At 43.5% G+C, this 20,461-nt stretch overlaps 1 protein-coding gene across 1 annotated transcript; it reads left to right on the top strand.

The window, feature by feature from the left end:
* Positions 1-600: 600 nt before the first annotated feature.
* Positions 601-13,033, top strand: HSD17B2 (hydroxysteroid 17-beta dehydrogenase 2). Its single transcript, XM_052798119.1, has 5 exons — positions 601-912; positions 5,439-5,651; positions 5,975-6,160; positions 9,282-9,419; positions 11,025-13,033. The coding sequence occupies exons 1-5, from the start codon at positions 630-632 to the stop codon at positions 11,381-11,383; spliced, it is 1,179 nt and encodes a 392-aa protein (XP_052654079.1). The 5' UTR covers positions 601-629; the 3' UTR covers positions 11,384-13,033.
* The last annotated feature ends 7,428 nt before the right edge of the window (positions 13,034-20,461 follow it).

The raw sequence follows: 20,461 nt of genomic DNA, 5'->3' as shown, positions 1-20,461 counted from the left end.
AGCCCCTTGAAAGTCAATTAACCGTAGGTATTTGCAGAATGTGGAGTGGGTAAATAGCCAAAGGTGTGCACTAAAGCAGGGAAGGTCGTTTTGGGCTTTTTGTTGAAAGAAGAGGGTGGCCCGTGTGTGATAAAGCCCAATGCTGACCACACAGAGAGTAAATAACCCTGTCCTGACTCATTTTTGTCACTGCCCATCGAAAATCAGTTCCACTGAATCTACACCCCAAGTTTTTAGGCAGGAAATTCCAACGATTTCCCATAAAGGAAACTGTTCTTTTTTCACTGGCTAGGAAAATGTACTTTAAACATATAAAACATATAGCAGTTAATTTTTTTCCTGAAGCAAGAGCTTGCTACATCGTGTCCATTCCCAGTGCTGTCAATCATTATCCAGCCAGCATATTGTTCAGAGGGTGGAGCTGTCAGGCAGAAGGAATAAAAGGTAAGAAAAGGAAAGCTTCTACTTCTTGCTGATGTCAAGGGTAAGTGAGATTATGGCAGACCTTTACACAGAGTCCCCTTTCTCTGCCCCACCCCCTGCTCCTATATAACACAGGCTGCATTTAGCAATACCTGCTTTTACCCAGCCGGTGCTGGGGTGCGTGCGCCTGCTCCTCGCCCCTGCCGATGGATGCTCTCGCCGGCAGCCCCTTCGGATGGCTCTGCGCGGGCGTCACCCTGCTTTTCGGGGTGACCGTGCTCTGCGTGGCCAAGAGGAGCCCGGTGGAGAAAGCAAACGTGCTGGTCTGGAGGCTCCTGCCCGCCTCGCTGGGGCTGCTGTGCGTGGCCGTGGCCACGCTGGGGGCCGGCGGGGGGCTGGCGGTGTTTTGCGGCACGTGCCTCGTCTCCTCCGCGTACCTGGGCAGCAGGGCGCTGCTGCCCGTGGGCGACAAAGCCGTGCTCGTCACAGGTAAGGTGCCGCAGACGCGCTCCGGGAAGCAAAAAACCTGGCTTTTCTCACAAGTGGGCTGGAAAACTTTGTGTCCTCGGGTGAGGTATGTATGAAATGCGTGCTTGTAAGGTTTCCTTTTTTTGCTCGTTTTATTTGCTTTGCTAGAGATGTTTTTTCCAGGTAAATAAGTGTTCTGAAATTAAGTAGAAAAGCATCTTAATAGATGCTGTTATTTTTTAGTGTCTCATTTAATCTTTACAAGTAGCTTTTTAGACATACTTGTGAAATTAACTGATGCAAAAAGCATAAGAATTCTTACGATGGTCTAATTTTTTAGGAGAGACATTAATTTCTGGAAGCCGTCAGAACACTACCTTCATACATTACTTTTGTTTACTTGAATTTATCGCACTGGTTACGGATGTACAGTTATCTTTTGGTGTGTGCGTTTACACGGTGCACGCTGTGTATATCACGCATATGTTTCAAGACACTGGTTTGGTGCCATCTCTTTGAAACGATGTATGAAATCATTTGGGAGTGAGAAATTTCCTTCACTAGCAGTGAAAGTTCAGAGCTAATGAATTCAGTCTCTGTTAACACTCTGACCTACTTGATACCCACTTTTACTTTGCAGGGATGGCATTTTTGTAGTTTTATGGCTCTTCTCCTGTTTCTTCTAAAACTTTAAATGTTGTTTATTTGTGTTAATCAAACCTTTAAACCAGAGTGCCTGCCAACTGCTTCTTGCACTGTTAACTTGCTCTTTTTTGTTTTATCTTCTACTTTTCCCCTCTGGAAAGCTACATTAAGTTGCTTTGGTTTATATAGCTATTTCTTGCAGAATTTCATTTTGTTTTATAGGGACACCTGGAAATAATTTAGATTTGCCTAGCAAGCATTAATACGGGGGTTAAATACAAATGTGAAGAGAGGACAAGATGAGCAGCAAGTTCTCCTCTCGGGGTTTATCTGCCAGCTGGCTTTCTCCCTGCAGGTGTATCAGATGAAGATGGATATGAGGCAGGGGGGAATAGGCAGCACTCCTTTCCCACCCCTGCAGACAGGGGTTGCGCTTGCACTTGGGCATATCCTTGCTTTTTATAAGACTGCAGTTCTTCAGGAAAAAGCACTCTCTCAGAGCTTACCTGCTCTAGAGAATTTAAATTAGAGCAATATAGGGGAGCGAAGAATGTTTAGGCGTGTTCCAGTGAGCGAATGTGCTTGCTTTGTACCTGTGTTGCAACTGTCCTGAAGAAATGCAAGTTTGGACACCTCTGACAGCTGATGCATCTGAGGAGGCTCTTCTTGGCCTTTATGTGAGTCCAGACTGGTACGCGATCAATCAAACCCTCCATCAACTGAAACAAAAGTTTTACTTAACGCATTTCTTGGTTAAATTACTCTGATTGTACTTCTTCTCCCCATACCAACTGTAGGATGTGTGTCTGTGGGCATGTGCAAGGTGCCTTTAAATCGATTTTGGTGTCATTTTCTCCTATTTAGACAAGACCTGAGGCAGGCACTTCATGGGAAATGGTGATTTTTTAAATTTTTTTTTTTTAATCTTCTTTTTTTAACACTTCTCCCCCCCCTTTTAGCCCCACAAGGTTGAGGAATGCTGCTGTGCTCTGGGCAGCTGCCACATATCACTTGTGAGACAGCTGCCCTTGGCCAGAGGATGGAGTAATCTGTGCTTCTCTCCCTGGGTTTTGTCAAATATTGATCTGGTCCCCTTTGGATGTCCCTTGTATGGGTGCTGCTGTGCATTATTTATTTAAGCTGGCACTTCACCGGAGTACCACGACAGAGGAAAACTGTGCCCAGTTGTCAAAATGCTTTTTCACGTGAATAACTGTGGGCATATGAGCAGTCTTAAAGTCACTGGTGAAACGTTTCTTATTGAACGTCTTGCTGGGAGTGAGTAGCTTCAGTGTCCTTAAACAGAAGCTCGTGGGCATGCCAACACTTTAGTTTGGTAGACCCAATAGCCAGCTTCCCTGCAAATTAAATTACCGTGAAGATCCGAAGTAGCAGGAATTGTAAAATTCTGTTATTCTGTGTGCAGCTGCATGAATTTCTCCAGTTAACTTGGTCTTTTCGTTCTTGATGTGTGACTTGGCGTTTCTGACGCTCAGTGTGAGTTGATGATAAATTCTCAGTAACAATTCAGTTACAGTCCGTAGTGACTGCATTTCTTATATCTTCTAACCATTCACAAATTGCTTTTTTTTTTTGACATAGAAGCAAAGGGCGGGGGGCAGAATTCTTCCCTATGGAGACCTAATTACTGTTTGAATTTTGAGTTGAAGGGTAGAGTTTCTCTGGACTTCAATACCAGGTCTGAAACTCAAATAAGACTTGTTTTGATAAAAGCTGGGGACAAACCCAGTGGCAGGCACAGATAAACACTGCTTTTTATTTCCTTCTCAGGGTTGCTACACCCATCCCTAGTTGTTGAGCACTCTGCCCCTTCCCAAGTTAAAGCTGTGTTGTAAAACTTAATATGTAGCTCTGTGGCTGTGTACTTGCTGGGAAGGATGAAAGGGGAAGGATTTGATCCAAAAATAGGGTTTTTCACTAAAAGAAAAAGAAGGAAAGACACCCCACCCTGAAACCCAGAAATCTGTTATGTCTTTGGGATATATGCAGGCCTTTTCATGTCTCTTTAGGGAATTCCAAGAATGCAGGTTTGTTCTCCTCTTCTCTTTCGGGCCAGGGCTGTGAGAAGCAAAGTGTGATATATGTGGTGCTCTGGTGCATCTTAACAAACTGCAGACTTTAAAAATGCCAAAAACATGATTTTTTTTTTTTTTTTAAGATTAAGTAGTGCATGAGTAATTCTTTTCAACATCTTGCACTGATTGATCCAGGCATTTAGTATGTGTTTCTTTCAGGTCACCCGGAATTAATTTTTTTCACCTTTCATGACTAAAGCCCTGGTTAAAAGACAGAACCCAGAAATGAAGATCTAGCATGATTAAGATGAATCTCTTTGGCAGTCAAGTTCTATTGACTATGGTTTTTCAGTGCAGGAGCAGGCCTGTGAATAACTCTGTTAATATCCGCCTTGGTGTGCCAAAATCCCAGATTAACCCTTATGACTTTCTGGTAGGGTTAAGTAAGGAGTATTGCAGCTCATTCATAGATGAGGAGATAGCAAAAAAACTGGCAGGAGTTCCAGTCCTTTGTCCTGCATTCAGGTTTCCAGCCATGCAGGTGGGTTTGGAAGCTGAGCATTTATGTAATAAATTGCTGTTGCAGGAGATAACCAAGCCCTGGGGTAGCTCCGCGGATCTCGGTGCACATCAGCATCCAGGAGCGTTCTTTGCCACAATACGCTGGAGGGTGCGGTGCAATATTGTGGGACATGCTGATGTATCTCTGCTTTCCAGTGTAAAAACTGCATTAATTTCTTAAACTCCTCATTTTCCTCCTGATATTGTCCTTTGCAAAACTCCTGCAGCACAGTCCCTATAAGCTCCTTCCCTGTCTTTAGCAGAGCCCTGTGTTCCTTTGCTGGGAGTCTTGGTGGGCAGATGGGTGAGATGTTTCTTCCCTCGCTAAGAAGTTTCTCTGTAGATGGGAAGAATGGAAACTGGAATTAAAAAAGACACCAGGAGAGAAAACACTTAAAAGTGTCTTAAGATAGCGGCAGCTAAATACTGTGTCAAAGAGAGACACTTGAGATTCAATCAAATTATTTGTTAAATATTCATCATTGTTACCTGGTGGGAAGAACTGCACAGTTGTGATCGCAGAGATCGTTGTTGTGTGTTTGCTCTATTAGTGCTTCGGCATTTGGTAGTTCATTGCTTTATGGGGAGTAAGTCTGGAAGAGGATACAGTGGATAAAAGAAATTCTGATGCAAGTTTGCATGAATTAAATAGCTGGTACTATCTGGCTTAGCCTAAAAATGCCTGAAGCTTTCTTAGGGTTTGAAAGCATTGAACTCCTTTGCAGGTAAACAGTTGCTTAGCTTTGGCTTGGTTGCAGCCTGTGACAAAAAAGTGTTTATCAGAAGGATCTGGATGGTAGGTACTTGAATAAAATAATGCTACTTCTTTGAATTAAGAAACAGAACCCAACAATTTGATTTCCAATGCTATATAATTGCTTTGTCCGTCTGAGATTTCAAATGAAAATATTTGTGGGTTTTCTCTTCTTTTTTTTTCCTAGCTACTTTTGTTATCAGGTTTCAGTCTGAATATCTGTATGAACCCAGTCTAGGTTTTTATTTCCTCTGTATGCACGAAGTAAGTCTTAGAATCTGTCAGTGGTAGAGCACGAGGTGATGCCATCAGCTCTGAGCCAAGAGGACATGGTCTATCAATCTTTGTGGAACATGCAAAGGTCCAGCTCCTCGAACCTTCAGATCTGAACCTTTCTGCCTACTGTCATATATATTTCAGTGACTTTATTTCATCATCTTTTTGGTTAGATTTCCATGTATTTCCAATACATGCCTCTCTTTATTTATTTTTTTTTTTAAATGGTGTTTTAGGACAGACCCACTTTTCAATTGTCTTTTTGATGCTTTCAGGAAGTGACACTGGGATTGGACATGCACTGGCTAAATACCTGGACAACTTAGGTTTTGTTGTGTTTGCTGGGGTTTTGAATAAGGATGGACCTGGAGCTGAGCAACTGAGACAAACCTGTTCTCGGAGACTCTCTCTCCTGCAGCTGGATATAACCAATGCCAACCAAGTCAAGGAAGCCTATCTAAAAGTCTCAGAGAAGGTGCAAAATACAGGTACAGCTTTTTTTCCATTCTAATGGGAGTACTAACATAGCTGCTTACAAGGTGCATGTCTTAACTGTTGGCTGCATCGTGGCTTCTGTGTGTAGGTTATTTCCACACCACAGTCTGTGGGCAGTCAGGGTATTTATATTGATGACTCCTGCTTTCTGGGACATACAAAAAATGGTGATGGCTGTTCACGGAGTGGGTACTGTGTATCTGTTGCTGCAGATCATCTCCGCTTTGATCTGGAGGCACCATCCAGCTCATCAGTTTAGTCTTTATGGAGTTGATTTCCCGCTGTATAGCAGCCCTGTGCTTTCTCCTCTTCCCAGGACTCTGGGGAGTTGTGAACAACGCAGGCGTCCTGGGCTTCCCTGCCGACGGCGAGCTGCTGCCCATGAGCACGTACAGGCAGTGCATGGAGGTGAATTTCTTTGGGGCTGTAGAGGTGTCCAAGACCTTCTTACCGTTACTTCGGAAATCCCAGGGGAGGCTGGTTAACGTGTCCAGCATGGCAGGTGAGCTGAACTAAAGCACCAAATACGTTTCTGGTGCAACAGAAAAAACGCCTAACTTCCTTGGCAAAAATTCCGAGGAAGGCGTCAGTTGGTCTTGCTTGTCAATACACCTAGGGAATCAATATTTAGGTAATAAGTGCAGGTTTTTCTTTTGTTTGGGAAACTATTTCCAGAAAACAGCCCTTAAAGAAGAAGAGTTTAATATGGCTAAAAATACGTCGTTATGTAAAAGACAGTAAAATTCAGATCTTGTGTCATAGATGCTAGGAGTGATAGCTTTGTGAGCTTCCAGAAAGATGGGTGGTAAATCACAGATGTTTTTATAACATGTTCCAGCAGAAGTCTGTGACCACCTCAGTTTGTGTGTCATTGAGCCACACTGTGGAGATGCCCAAAAGCTGTCTGCCTTTCGCAGAGACAGGCTCTCTTCCATTTGGGCTGGTTACACCTCAAGTTTCAACCTTTTCGTAGTACTGTGGGTTAAAATTGGAGCATAAATATCTTTTGGGTAAGTTCATGACACTTGCCATTTTTTAACAGTCTGTAATAAATGTTAGATATTTCACTTGGGCAGCTCCACCTCCCTACCCTCGTAGGGCTCAAGTGCTGTAGTTAGGGTGAGAAAGCACAATGATAAAACACCTGCTGAAGAGTAACATTTAATTCTTCAAGAGCAGAAGCCAGTTTTATATTTTGCTGCATCCTACAGTTCTTTCCTGAGTGCACAGTCCTAGAGCATGGTCTGCTAATAACCTGGGACCTGAAGAGAGTGTGAGTTTATATTTTTTTTAAAATATTTTAGATATCTTCTTAAAAATACTTTAGCCTAACTTATTAGCAAAGTGGTATTTTTTCAAGAATAAAATAACTTTTAAAAAAATCATTAACAGCGTATAATATGCTTTCCAGTTTTGTCCCATAAATTGGATCCTGTGCTTACTATATATATGTCTTTATAACATGAGCTTCTATTCTAGGAGGACAGCTGAGATGCTAAGATGTAGGAACTGAAGTAATACAGTATCTGGTAGCCAACAGCTGAGGAGCAAGAATGCTCCTTTGAAAATGAGACCTGCTAGAAGCAGGATGTCACGATGCCAGAAAGTGTTTTGGTTTAAGACCTCTTAAGGATTTACCATATTGTCTGCTTCCCAAATTTTCATTTGCCCTGTCTGCTTGGACCCTTACTTCTGTGCAGCTGGTGTCCACCCGAATCCCGCTGTCTTGCTGGGGTGGCTTGTGAAGGTGTTACCTTGCGTTCACAGCTTATGTTGAGGATGTGGTTTCAGCCTAGCTTTGACACTGTCGTCTTCTGTTTTTTTTTTTTATAATGCCAAGTATGTTTTGTATCTGCACGCCTGTGTTTATGGCTTGTTGCTGACACTTAAAGAAATCAGGACTGAATTATCAGAAAGACCTTTTTGGTGCTGCTCTGCCCACCAGCCCTTGCAAGCACAGAGCCAGAGGACAGACCTCTGTTTTCTCTGAGCACCCAAGTGAAGCTTGCGCTTTTGGTGTTTTGGGGCAGATGTCTTAATTCTTGGCATGAATCCCCAAGCTGCCTTGCAGGGATAAATGGAGAGCTTCCCTGTGGTAATTTGCCATTACAGGACTTGATAATGACCCTGCTTAAACTGTAGCTGTTCGCACAGATGTTCTTGCATGCGGACCAGTTTGGGTAAATAGCTTCCTCTTAATGCAGGGTCTGAGGGTCCTTTGGTAAAACATTAGCAGAAAAGTTAGCGAGGACTCATTGTGCTGAATCTATTCCTGTCTCTGTAGAGCTAATTTAACTGGACTCGAGGTTAGCCTGACCTCAGAGGAAAAATGTATGTGATTCAATTGGCTCAAACCAATTGAAACTCAAACTTATTCAGATGCATACAGAAGAATAATTAACATATAACTGGCCGGACTTCTTCAAAGGAATGACTCAGTGTAAGAAGCGCCTGTGACACCTTGGTCATTACAGTACAAAACCCAATAAACGGCACCAGTGGCTTACCTGAAAATTCCCCTGTATCAAAGTATTTTCTTTTAAAAGATTCAAATACATGGAGATAAATATGTAATGTTTGAAATGGAGGCCATACCGGAGGATGTGCCCAACTGCCCATGCAGGCAGGAGAAGGAGTGATGTGCCTCAAGGAGAAGGGTTGCCCATTCTGTTCTGTCCTCCCCGTTGTGCCAACACAGCCCGTGGTAGCTGTGATGACCCCTAAATCTGGCAGTGATACTCTGTGCGGTGATAACACCGACCTTGTGGAGAAAGTGGGGGGGCTGAAGAAGGGGAAGATGCTCACATCAAAGTGTCTCTGGATTTTTCTAAAGCTGAAGAAGTGACAGTCTGCTAATTTTTGGAACAGAGGAAAGCTCTGTATTTGGAAGATATTCTCTTCTGGAAGCTTTTGTTTTGTAAACATATGGATTCATTTTAAATTAATCTAAAATACTGACTGTTTTCTATCTTCTCCATCTGAACAACTGCTGCTGGGATTGGAGAAGATGGGATATAAGTATAGGCAGGGGATCTGCTTCTGTGGTGGGTCTCAGGGAGTCCTGTCGCCGGGGGGCTGTGATTCTAGCTTTGGTTTCTCCACAGAGGTTTTCTCCACTCTTGGCCTCTTGCCTCTGGTCTTGCTGAAACTAGCTGGAGAGAACTGGAAGATAAGTTGGCTTTATAAAGCTAGAATCGAGATTACTTACCCTGTTGTAACTGTGGTTTATAGTAGGAGCTTGAAATTCGTGTTACAGTGACAAGAACAGCAGCGTTAAACTGTTGCTTCACTATTTATACGAACTAAAACATTATCTGTGTTTCTGAAACTAACAATCATAATTTTCAGCAGTTTTTATCTTTAAATGCAATACAGTTTATTTTTTCTGCCATACAAGGTGTCTTATCAAGTGTTACTGAGCATAACTGCTATAAGCAACTGCTAATTTACAACTTTCACTTTTTTTTAACCTCTAGAAAGAAATTATTCCCTCACTGACTTGTCTTTAACCTCAGTGAGAGCCGCATAATTTTGGTTGTGCTATAATCTTCCTTCTAAATCACGAAAATAAAGGCTGGAAAAAGCCACTGCCGAGCTTTATCATGTTTATATTGCTCCTGCAGGAGGCATTCCACTACCGAGGTGTGCTGCATACGGTGCATCAAAAGCAGCTCTGTCCATGTTTTCTGGAGTAATGAGGCAAGAGCTTTCCAAATGGGGAATTAAAGTTGCTGCAATTCATCCGTCAGGCTTCCGAACAGGTTGGTATTTGACATTTCAGGTAGTTCTTTCTGCCTCGCCTCTTTCCCTCTAGTCCAGCATCCTCAAGCGGAGCCCTGAGTGATTCTCAGCAGTCGGACTTTTTTCCCCATTCTTCACGTTGGTTATGGAAATTAAGATTCACGTTTTGTGCCAGAGATGTTCCCTCTAGTTCTGCACGCCGCCTGCCTCTGCCTTGCGAGTGTAGCCATCCTCCTGGGCAGAGCTCTCTTTGCTTTGAGACAGGGCAGGGTTCAGGCAGTGGGTGCCTTGCCTTTGCTCTAGCTTGGTTGAAGTTAACAAACCGAGCGTCATGGTGTGTTTGAGTGTTACAGCTTGCTTGTCCTGCGTGAGAGCTTCAGGACTCGCTGTCAGTCCTACCTTTCTCAACATCAGAGCTGTCTCTATTGCTCAGTCTTCCATCAAAGTATCTGCAGCAATACCTGTCATCCCGCTTACTTGCTGTCAATATTACTCTACGTAGTTTCTGATCTTTCCTCTCCGCTCCTTCCCTCCGCTACGCTCCTGCTGCTTTCTGTTCCAAATCTTCTCCCGCCGCTCTGAGCACTTTCTGCAGAGCCCGTCTGGGTTTCGGACTCATCTCCCGCTGCACGCACCCTCGCTACACCCCGTGCCCACCCGGGCAGGTCCCCCCTCTGTGGGCATGCCTGGCAGCTACCTGAGGACAACGTCAAATCCCACTGCTGCCTACTCAGCAAGTGCTGGTGACTTAATGGAGATGATTTTTATGCCGATGAAAAGCAAAATGGTCTTTTTTCATAAAACCCCACTCCCTTGAATGCCTCCCCTCCTGGGGAAGGGCGCTGCGGGGCACTGGGCTCTGGCAGCGCCTGCGGGGTCAGCGGTACCTGCCTGAGGTTTTACCTTCAGGTCCCTGCTTAGCTGTCGTCAGACTGCTGGATGAAAACTTCATGCATGAAAACAAGTCCCGGTATTGGAGATTTAAATATTTATTTAAAGATTTTTCTTTATTTGCAGTGCTTAATTCATGAGAGTTAGGCAATAAATGCATTGGAAAAGCCACTGCTTTCATTTGTACATGATGCAGATGGGGGGGGAAATAGTTGTTTTTGTTTTTGTTTTTTTTAAAAATCTGGCCTAATACAAGCCTTATCCTTCATGAAACTAGTTATTGAAATACCGATGTCACTCATGAAAGATGAGCTTAGCACTTGGCCAGCCCAAGTGAATCCTGTTCATTCTAGTTTGCCTGTCTTTCCTCAGTCACTCACATCAGTTAATAAATACTGATTAGAAACAGCCACAAAATGAATAAGGACAGAATGGCGAGGAGGCGGGGGGGGGGGGGGGGGGGGAAATGCTGATTTGGCATTTGGTAGAGCTGGTAACCAAATGGTGCAAGAACCCCACGCTTTTTGTGTAGTCTGTGCTTTGTGCTTTCCCATCTCTTCCAGATAAAAGCACTCGCAGCTAACCAGTTGTTTTGTCTGTCCTTCACTGGCCTAGTTTAGAACAACTGCGACTCAGGCTGGTGGTGGAGAACAACTCATTGACTATTAATTATAGATGAATTCTTTTCATTCAGCCCCCAAACCACTTGCCATCCTGTGATGTCGCTACTGCAGGTATACAAGGCACATCCGACCTGTGGGATAAGCAAGAAAAGGAGCTGATGGAGAACCTCCCAGCACGCACAAGGCAAGACTACGGTGAGGACTACCTCCTGGGGCTGAAGGACTACCTCCTGCGCATTCCCGCGTACTGCGATGCCGACCTCTCGCCCGTGCTGAACGCTATCCTGCACGCTTTGCTGGCCAAGAGACCACAGGGCTTGTACACCCCTGGCAAAGGGGCTTACATGCCCCTCTGCATCTTCTGCTACTTTCCTCTCTGGTTCTATGACTTTTTCATTAGTAAGATGCTGAGTACTGAGTCTGTCCCAAGGGTGCTGAGAACATCAGAAGCTGAAAGCAAGAATCTCTAAGGTATCCAGCAGCATTTGTCTTGATAACTGGGAAAAACTCTATTTTAAGACACTGCTATTTATTGTACTGTCTTTATTAAATTGCATTTACGCCGCCTTGCAAACAGAGGTAAATCTTTGTGTTAAGAGTAATGTTCAGGAAAAGCAGTGGATAAACAGAATTAGAAAGCTATCCCCAGATGGGGCATTTTTGGAGGAATTTCAATGTTTTCCTGATGTCTTTGTATCCTGCCTTCTGTGTAATGTATCTCATGAAGTTATATAGTTCCTGTCTGCTTCAAAAGCCACCACCAACACACAGACAGATGTATAACCTGTTTTTTAGAAAGAAACAAACCAAAAAAATCCTTGAGAGTCAACAACCTTCTTAAACATTATAAGGAGTTGCATATATTCCTATGGTTGGAGAGATTTAGAAATGTCTAATGCAAGTCTTTCTCACTGCAGCTTCAGCCTAATATGTTTGGGGTTTTTTTGGTTCTGTTGCTGTTGGACCTGAGAAATGATTGACCTTTTTTCCCCTGAGTTTTGTGAAGTATAGTTGTGATGTCTATAATGTGTCCTCTTTGCTAGACTAAGCAACATAAATTAGTTGGGGGAACAAAGATCAAGACCTTCACGAAGAAGAAAACAGCCTCCTTCCTACAATATTAGAAAAAGTAATAGTAAGTATATCAGCTGCTAATGTGATATGGCTGTCTTGGTCATTCTGTGTATTGCCTGTATATGTCTGTGCTTCTTTAATTATTAGTAAACTCTGATCTCACTTCTGCTTTTTGTACAATTCCTTAGTCGGTTCTGGGTTTATGAAGTACTCGTGTTTTTGCCCATTTCTCCTGACACCTTCCTGTGCCTCCCTCTGCTTTGGGGAGGGTTTGTGCTCGCTCCTCTAAGATCAGTCAGTCTTCAAGCTGGCTTTACTGGAGTCCAGTGTCCACCTTCTGATAGATTTTGGTTGCTCCCCTTCCCCAAATTCATTCTAGGAACACGAGGTGCCCTCCCTGCTGCTGGTTGTCCCTGTGCCCTATACCATCAAACTCCCACCAATGCCAAGAGGTTGGGCAGCTCACCTATATTTTTCCCACCCTACTCCCTTTTTGCATTGCCCGTCTCATCCTCGGGCTAGAAAGGCTGTGATATTTTGAAAGAAAGCCTCATCCTCCTGCGTTCCCTGGTTTGGCCATCTGTCCTGTGCCTTGCTTTGACAAGAGGCATTTCTTTTCCCGTAATGAAAAATTAAGTCATTACATTCTGGGCTTTAAATGTAGATGTACTTTTTTCCTTTCCTTTCTGAGCAACTGCTAGTCTTCTGTCATAGTCCTACTCATGCAATGTACTCTTACAGTCAACTGAACAAAATCACAATTTAATTTGCAACTGTAGTATTTCTTCCATCTCCTGCAACTTTGTACATCAATGCAAGACTCCTGTAAATGCACAAAGGATGCTCAGCAGACTTGGCCCACCATTTTAGCTTGTGCAGCAGTGTGGAAATCCTCCTGTCCTGTACATTTTGTCATGATTACAGCTTTTGCTGCTGAGGCTTATCTCCTTGTGGGTTTATATCAGTCCCCTGATTACAGACTTTTGCTTTCCTTTGAGAAAGTCTGGCCAAAACTGTTTTTCACTCAGAAAATCTGGGATTATTTCAATCTCTCTGCCCATTTCTTCCTTAATCTATTTCCCCAATTTTTTCTTTGTCAGCAAAAGTGCATAATAAAAAAAAATATATTTAGTAACTGGATTGTTGTGACTCTTTTTCTGTCTCATCTGACCCTTTGTGCTTTTGGGGACCGGTGCTACAGCCGCTCCCTTCCTGGGCTGGCCTTGTTCCCATAGTAGGGGAGCACCAAGGAGGAAGGTGGCGGGGACCTTCTCTAGGACAAAATGGCAATCGGTGCCTTGTTTTGGGCAGGACGCAATCCCAAATGGCTCAAAGGCAGCTTGTGAGCTGAAAGGAAAGGTGGGTGCAGAGCCGAGGGGAGCACTGGGTGGCAACCTTTGAATTTTGGCTGTCTTCAGGGTGGGGGAACTTGCTGCCTGTCAGCTCATCTCCATCTTGGATGGAGGTGGTTGTTTTTTCACTTAACACCCAATTTAGGTGTAACTTAGGTGGGCTGGAATTTTGCCCTTAGGCGTGTTATACATCATATGACCAAAATTCCTCTTAGCAGCCAGTTAGCTCTTTTGCATAGCAGTCTTCATAACAATCTTTAATTGCTGCTTTGTTATTTGGCTGTGGTTATAAAATGTAATTTTTTTTTTCTCCCCTTCACTTTCTTAATGGGAATATTATTTTGCACCTTGCAGACGTATTAAACTAGGCATCTACATGGAAGATTTGATTTCACTTTTTTTTTTTTTACTTTTATTTTGCAGGAAATTTGTGTTCTAAATAGTCATTTTACATCACCTAACTACAAAGATATTTTAGCAAGTCTCAAATAAGTGTGGTATCAAAGACTGTTATTATTTTGTTCCTACAGGGATCTTACTTTGTGTTTTAAAGACAATTCTGTTGTAACACTTTATCAAATTATGTGTCATTTAATGGGCTGTAGTATTAGAGGTAAATTTCTTTTGCTAATAGCTTGCATTGCAAGTAATCCAAACTGCGAGGCTGGGAGAACTGCAAAATAAATCATGGGTGTTTGTGGCCAAGACACCCATGTGGATGATAACGCTGATGCTAGCTTGTGCTCTCAAGGACCAGTGTCTAGGTGTTATGCTCCTTTGCTTACTGTAAACGCTGATCTGATACAAAGATCTTTTAGGGGTGGGAAGAGAAGATGTTTAATTCTAGCAGTGGAAACCATTGTATTAAAAAACCCAAACTAACCACCATGATTTGGGTCTATTTTCAAAGATAACATTTCTAACAAAAAGCATACGGCCTGAAGAGAAACAGCTGAGGAATTGAAGGAATTGGCTGTAGCCCTAAAAAAGGGCTAATAAATAATACTCTAAAATGTCACTTAATGCCCCACACTAATCAAGTGTGTCTATATTAAAACCACACGTGTATAGCTTAAAAGGGGTTATAAGCTGCAGAAATCATGATTAAAGAGTAGATTTTTTACCCATCCCTCTGATCCAGCCTCTGGAATGCAGGTTGTGACCAAGAAGTAAATGCGGTCGGATGCTTTTTACCAAGCAAATCCCTGGCTGGTGTCCTGGGGCTCCCACTCTCCTACTCTGCGTTTATTGCTCTGGCTGACATCTGTTCTTAGTTCATGTGAACAATTGATTTTAAGATATGTAGCTTTGGTGAGACAAAAGGTGAGTTATAAAGTAATTTGTTTTTACAACTTTTTTTTATTCTGGATCCATTTGCCCTCTTTATGGTGCCCCTGATGACAAGCATAGCTAATGCATGCTTCTAGAACTGCAAACTGGGGAAGAGAAGTAAAATATCAGGCGCTTTTGTGGTTATGTCACTGGCTGGTCATGGTGGGGAAGTTTTGTTGGCCACCTGTCGAAGGATCATCTCTGCATTTCAAGAAGTGTTAACGCGTGGGACTCTCCATGTGGCTGGAGGTAAGGAAAAGGGCTGTGAAAGTTTAAAGTGTGTTCAAAAGAGGGCTCTGACAGCGAGTTTTGGATAAAACTGGTGGCGTAGGAGAGAGGGGAGAGCTGGGTCGCTGAGGGTTATGGACTCATGTGGGGACAGGGATTAATCCTAAAGCTGCTTTCAAGCTTTGTAGGAGGCTGAGCAGCCCTTTCTGTGTCAGGCCATTTTATGCTGGCTGCCTTGGTAATGTTTACGCACAGCTTTGCTGCTCAAGCCAAAGCCATCAATATAGCATCAAATACATACAGTAATCTTAAAGCCCATTTTTCACTAGTAGAGGCCAAAAACAGGGATGGGGAGAAAGGGAATAGTTGCTTTTTCTAATTTAATGAGCATGAACAGAAGCTTAGTAATTTCTGAACTAAAGCATTTAAAGTTTGACTTTGCGACGGTTAAAATGACTTCTTACTGTTAAGATTTAAATGAATATTAGAGAATCTCCAGATTTTGCCAGTTTAAGTGCCTGCTATCCTGAGAAGAGAGGAAATAAATTCCATGTTCCTATGAGTGCATGCCCTGGCATGTATGAGATTTTGTTGTTGTTGTTTATAGTTGCATAAGAAAAGTCATTGTAATTTTTGTATGTATTCTTTGTATCAAGAGGATGCTTCCAGGGAACTTTCAGATCCCAGTGATGTCAAAACACTGGCTTTGTTGTAAATTAACTAGTCTGGGCACAGCGTTGCACAGATACAACTAAAATGGGTCATATTTTATTTCCTTGAATCACAGAGTACACATCTGGCCATCAGCACCCATCTGTGCACCAATAATATTTACAGCAAGTTTGGGACAAATACATGAGTCTTGTCATTTTTCCTAAAGAGATTGGTTCTGGGATCCTTTCTGGGACAAACTGTTGCCTGGTTTAGCCTTTTTATGTCTATGTTTTGGAAACTAGCTGGATTCCCAAAATGATGCAACACCTAAGCATATTGTGCATCATGGAGTCGTCATATTTCTAGGAATGCTCAAAGAAAATTCCTTTGAAATAAAATTCAGGCAGGCTTCAAAGGAAAAGCATTCAAACAAAAGATCTTGGCTCTTGTAGGAAAATTAACAGGAGGGTGTTTGTATTTTTTTTTTTTTTCTTCGTTTCTTAAAAGTGTTAGGATACATAAATGGAAGGTACTGCCACTGCCAGGAAACACCCAGCACATTGGATCCTGAGATGCCTGAGGTGCAATAGTTCCTGCTGAAACTTGTCAGCTGATGTAGCACTCCCTGGTATGCAGACACCATCGCAGGCAGTATTTCAATAGCCCATGCTTTTGTCATCCAAGCTGAACATCAGAGCTGTTGCTGTTCAATTATAGATGTATTGTGGCAACCTTGAGGCAGTGGGCTTTTACCATAGTAAAAGAGGTAATTGCTTTTATTTTTAAAGCATGACCAAATCATAAATCAAGAATCACTGACATCTCATGAAAGGAGGTGAGTTTTAAATCTCTTTAATAGGATAAATGGGTTTTAAGCATGTTGTATAGGTCATTGTAACCTAGACTAATGAATCTGGCTTTAATAACCTGTATGAAAGTAATTACGGTGATATAAACAGTCTCCACACGTTTAATGCCTGGAATACGTAGGTTAAACAATCCAAGTTTATATCCCTGTTCATCTTGTTGCCTTTAGCTTTGGAAAGAGCGCTGAACAAGCTGGAAACTAATCCTGTGAGCTAAGAATTTGCATCTTGCCAACTGCCATGAGTGAGAAAAGTAAGGACGGCTCAGTGGTCAAAGGATGGCTCTCAAATCCTAGTGGAGCCAGCTCAGCCTTTGCTACTAGTCTGATAAATCAGGATTGCTCTGGAAGGTGCAGAGTTTTGTAGCTCTTTCTACAGAGCCTTTCAGAAGTGACCTCTTAATTAGACTATTTTTCTTCCGAGAGTTTCACATTCCAGCCATGTTTCCGCCCAGCCCAGCCGGATTTGGGACTTTCCCCTTGTGGGGACAAGTTTCAAACTTCAAAATAAGAGCTGAAAGATGAAGCAAAGATCAAGGGGTGTGGGAATGAAAGATCTAAAGAAAACAAAATGACAGCCATTGGTATAAATGGCAGCCGGCAAAGGAAGGAAACCCGATGGGGCTCAGGAAATGGGTTTGAGCAGATTCAGCTCTGCTGGCAAGTCATGCTCTTGGTCGTGGTAACCTACCAGCTGTCTTCCACACCTCCTCCACCACCTCCTTCAACACCCGACTTTAAAAAGTGCTATTTAAGAGACTGTGAACTGTGATAAAATTACTTACTTTGAAGCCTTACTCGTGTTACTTGGTTTTGTAGCATCCCATCCCACCAAACCCTGGGATGGGGGTGACCTGTTCTGACATGGGGTGTTGTGGTGAGGACAGGGATGGGTGCTCCAAGCTTGACCTGCTCTCGGTGGCTTTGGGTGGTAATGGGAGAAGCAGGTCTTTTAACTCCACATCCCTGGGATCGGGGAGAAGATGTTGGCAGTGGGACAATGTGCATCAGCGCTCCCACACTAAGCCTGCACAAGTCTGGCAGTGCTGACTTCTTTGCTCTCTTTCTTTGGGGGAGAGAGTATCGCACTGTACTTTGTTTCATAATGGAAAAAAAAATAAAATTTATTGCCCTTTAGCCATAGTAATTTTCATAGCAGCAATCTGTGAGAGTAGGCGTCGTTGTCTGTCCTGGGTTTCCCGTGGGCATGCACTGTCAGCAACAAGCGCTGACACCAATCCACCAGCGTATGTGGAAACCTCTGAAGCGTGTATGACAGCGAACAAAGCAAACGAGATGGAGAAGATGATGTGCATCTGAGAGGGGCCCGAGGGTGATTTATTCCTCTGCTCTGTGGGCGAATCCTACCTTTTCAGAAAAAGGGTTAGAAATCACTGTTATGGCTTCTGCGTATCTCAGAAAGCATCTTAATGCCTTTAATTTCTCAAACAAACTCAATTCACTGCCTGAAGGACAAAATCCTAAAGGGCTAATTTAATTAAAAAGATGAATGGGGGAAAACAGAGCAAACAAGATACAATTACTGTGTTTCAATGTATATACGGCAACGTAATCATGTAGCATGCTTGGCATAGACAAATTAAGGGAATAAGAGGCTTAAAAACTTAGCATTTTTGAAAATGTTTTATCATGTAGAATTGTGTTAAAAGTTCATATTGGGAGCTGGCTGTTTCTCATTTGAATTACATGTTTATGCAATAATATAGTGCTGTTTATATCCCTTCACCCCAAATGTTGCCACTACGGTTGCAAACGTGTTGCCTTAGATGTTAAATTGGGAAGCACTGCTCTTAAAACAAAAAACCAAACCACAGAAACATCCCCCAAAAGGCACCCACTCACCAGCAGTGACCCAAAAACATGCCTGTGGGCCACGCCATTGCTCCCTCTGCATTTTTCAAGTGTTCTTAAGGATAGGGAAGGGCTTATACTACTAATAAAAAAAGGATAGTTGTTAAAAACAAGAAGATAAATTATTCTGCACAGCCTACTGGTTTGGTGTGGAGAAGCAACTGGGATGTGGTGGTAGACCCACATGCACCGTAATGGGTGGCTGTGTCCAAGGGGTAGCGGCACAGCAGCCCAAATCCAGTGGTGTCAGCTGAATTTGGGTGTCAGCAGAGGGTGCCTAAGCATGAACGAGGGCAATGTGATGGATGTGCTACGTACCAGGTAGAGCTTAAAGCTAAAAATCTAGCAAACTGGCTTTGTGCTATGGAGATAAAGGGAGCTCCTGGTCTGGGAGAGGTTGTGTCCTCGCCGGTGCTGAGATGCAGCAGCGGGGAGTGCTGCATCGAGGGGCAGGAGGCTGCCTGAAGTGGATTTTTTGGTTTTGTTTGTTTGTTTCTTTGGTTTGAAGTCTCTTGAAAGCATTGCTAAGCATCAGAGATTTCCTCTGTGAGGAAGGGAGGAAATGTGGGCTTTCACCCTAGAGTTATCTGAGACTTTTAATTGTAATATGTGGTGTCAGCACCCCACTGTCTGTCTTTTAGGGGATTAACGACTTAAGAGGTGAGTCTTTCTGTCTATGAGGAAAAGATTACAGGGATGTTTCCCGACTGTGTGAGCTGAGAGGCAGCTCTTGCGACCTTTTGTGTATCTTACTGCAATAAAAATACCCAGTGCCTGCAGAAACTATTCAATCCCAACCATTTTGAGGGAATTGCCTTAGAAGTGCCAGATGCCTCCGGAAGAGTTAATCTTCCATGTAAACATTTGCACAACCTCCTGGTATCCACTGAAAGTAGGCATTGCTTTTGGTTTTCTCTTCTTACTCTATAGTGCTTGATCAGCTCGAGAGGACACTCTGTTCTGGAAGTGTGTGTCTCTAGGTAAGGAGGGAAAACAGGGCTGCTGAAATAGGGTTTGCCTGTGGTTGCCCCTCTATTGAGGTCTCACGGTCTCATATTCCTGCCATCACATATGCCACCATGGAAACTGGTTCCCCAGAGCCTCTGCTTGGTCTTGATTTGGACTGGTCTTGAAAAGTCCTTGCTCCTTTGCTGTTTGGCGTGCAGTAATACATCTAGTGGAAGCAGTATTGCTATGGCTAACGTGAAAAGACAGCCACTGTAGGACTGATCCTGGCTCTGCTACACCTTGTGGCAGCCGTGAGGTACCTGGCAGGGTCCTACCTGAACGTGTGATATGCCCACACAGGCCTTTTTCTTTCCAGAGTGACACTACTACTGTTTGCTCAAGCAGGACAACACTTGCACATCAGAGCTATGTTACAGCTGCCTCCGTCTGACAGCTCCTGAGCGTATTTATCTCTAGGAGTGGAGTCACCGGGAGTGTAGATAAATGTTGGCTCTCCTACGGGGAACGGGCAGTTAGATTACATCTGTCAGTATGTCACTGGCACACACGCAGCTTGGCAGGAACGCTCCCAGAGCACCAGCAATGCCTGCGGGGTCCCTGGGCATCTGCACCAGGACGGCCGAGGGCAGCATCCAGCGCATGCCGCTGTCGCAGGACCCCCTAGAGATAAAGCAAATGCTTCCGTAGAGAAATGAAAGCTCTTCAGGCTTGGTTTCTTGAACCTTTTGAAGCCTTGTCGTAACCTGGGTTAGTCCTGGTTCTTAATGGATGTTTCTACGCGTCACAAATTCCTGGTGCAGTAATTAGGTTTTCAATACTGAAGCATTTAAGTCAAGTGTCTTAATTTTTACACTAATGAACTGGGATTCCCCATGGGTTGTCACACAAGCTGTTTCAGCATCGCAGAAATCTCTCCATGCCAAATACCACTGGTGTCCTTTGGGAAGCAGCAGTGACAGCAGTTTGTTTCTCCTGTGACCCCGCCGTACCATCGAGCTGTTTGTGCTCCGCTTGTGTCAGGGGTGACTTTGACAACCCAATTCCCTTTAGGCAGCAGAGCTGATTGCTGATTTTTCCCATGAGCAGCTTTCTACCCACTTCCAACCTAAACCAGCCGAAGCTCTGCTTTCTCCCTGATCCGATTTATTCGGAGATTGCAGTATAACTTGGGAACTGGTGGTAAAAGTGAAAAGTAGGTGTTG

Source organism: Harpia harpyja, chromosome 9 (assembly GCF_026419915.1).
Source record: "Harpia harpyja isolate bHarHar1 chromosome 9, bHarHar1 primary haplotype, whole genome shotgun sequence".
NCBI lineage: Eukaryota > Metazoa > Chordata > Aves > Accipitriformes > Accipitridae > Harpia > Harpia harpyja.
Note: the sequence above shows the minus strand (reverse complement) of the source record. Positions and strands in the feature narration are given on the sequence as shown.

What these genes read in the sequence shown, in the direction of transcription:
- HSD17B2 (XM_052798119.1), top strand. Translation starts at nt 630, where the DNA reads ATGGATGCTCTCGCCGGCAGCCCCTTCGGATGGCTCTGCGCGGGCGTC. An exon ending in AGAGAAGGTGCAAAATACAG is followed by an intron (nt 5,652 to 5,974) that starts GTACAGCTTTTT and finishes TCCTCTTCCCAG; the next exon opens with GACTCTGGGGAGTTGTGAAC. An exon ending in TAACGTGTCCAGCATGGCAG is followed by an intron (nt 6,161 to 9,281) that starts GTGAGCTGAACT and finishes TTGCTCCTGCAG; the next exon opens with GAGGCATTCCACTACCGAGG.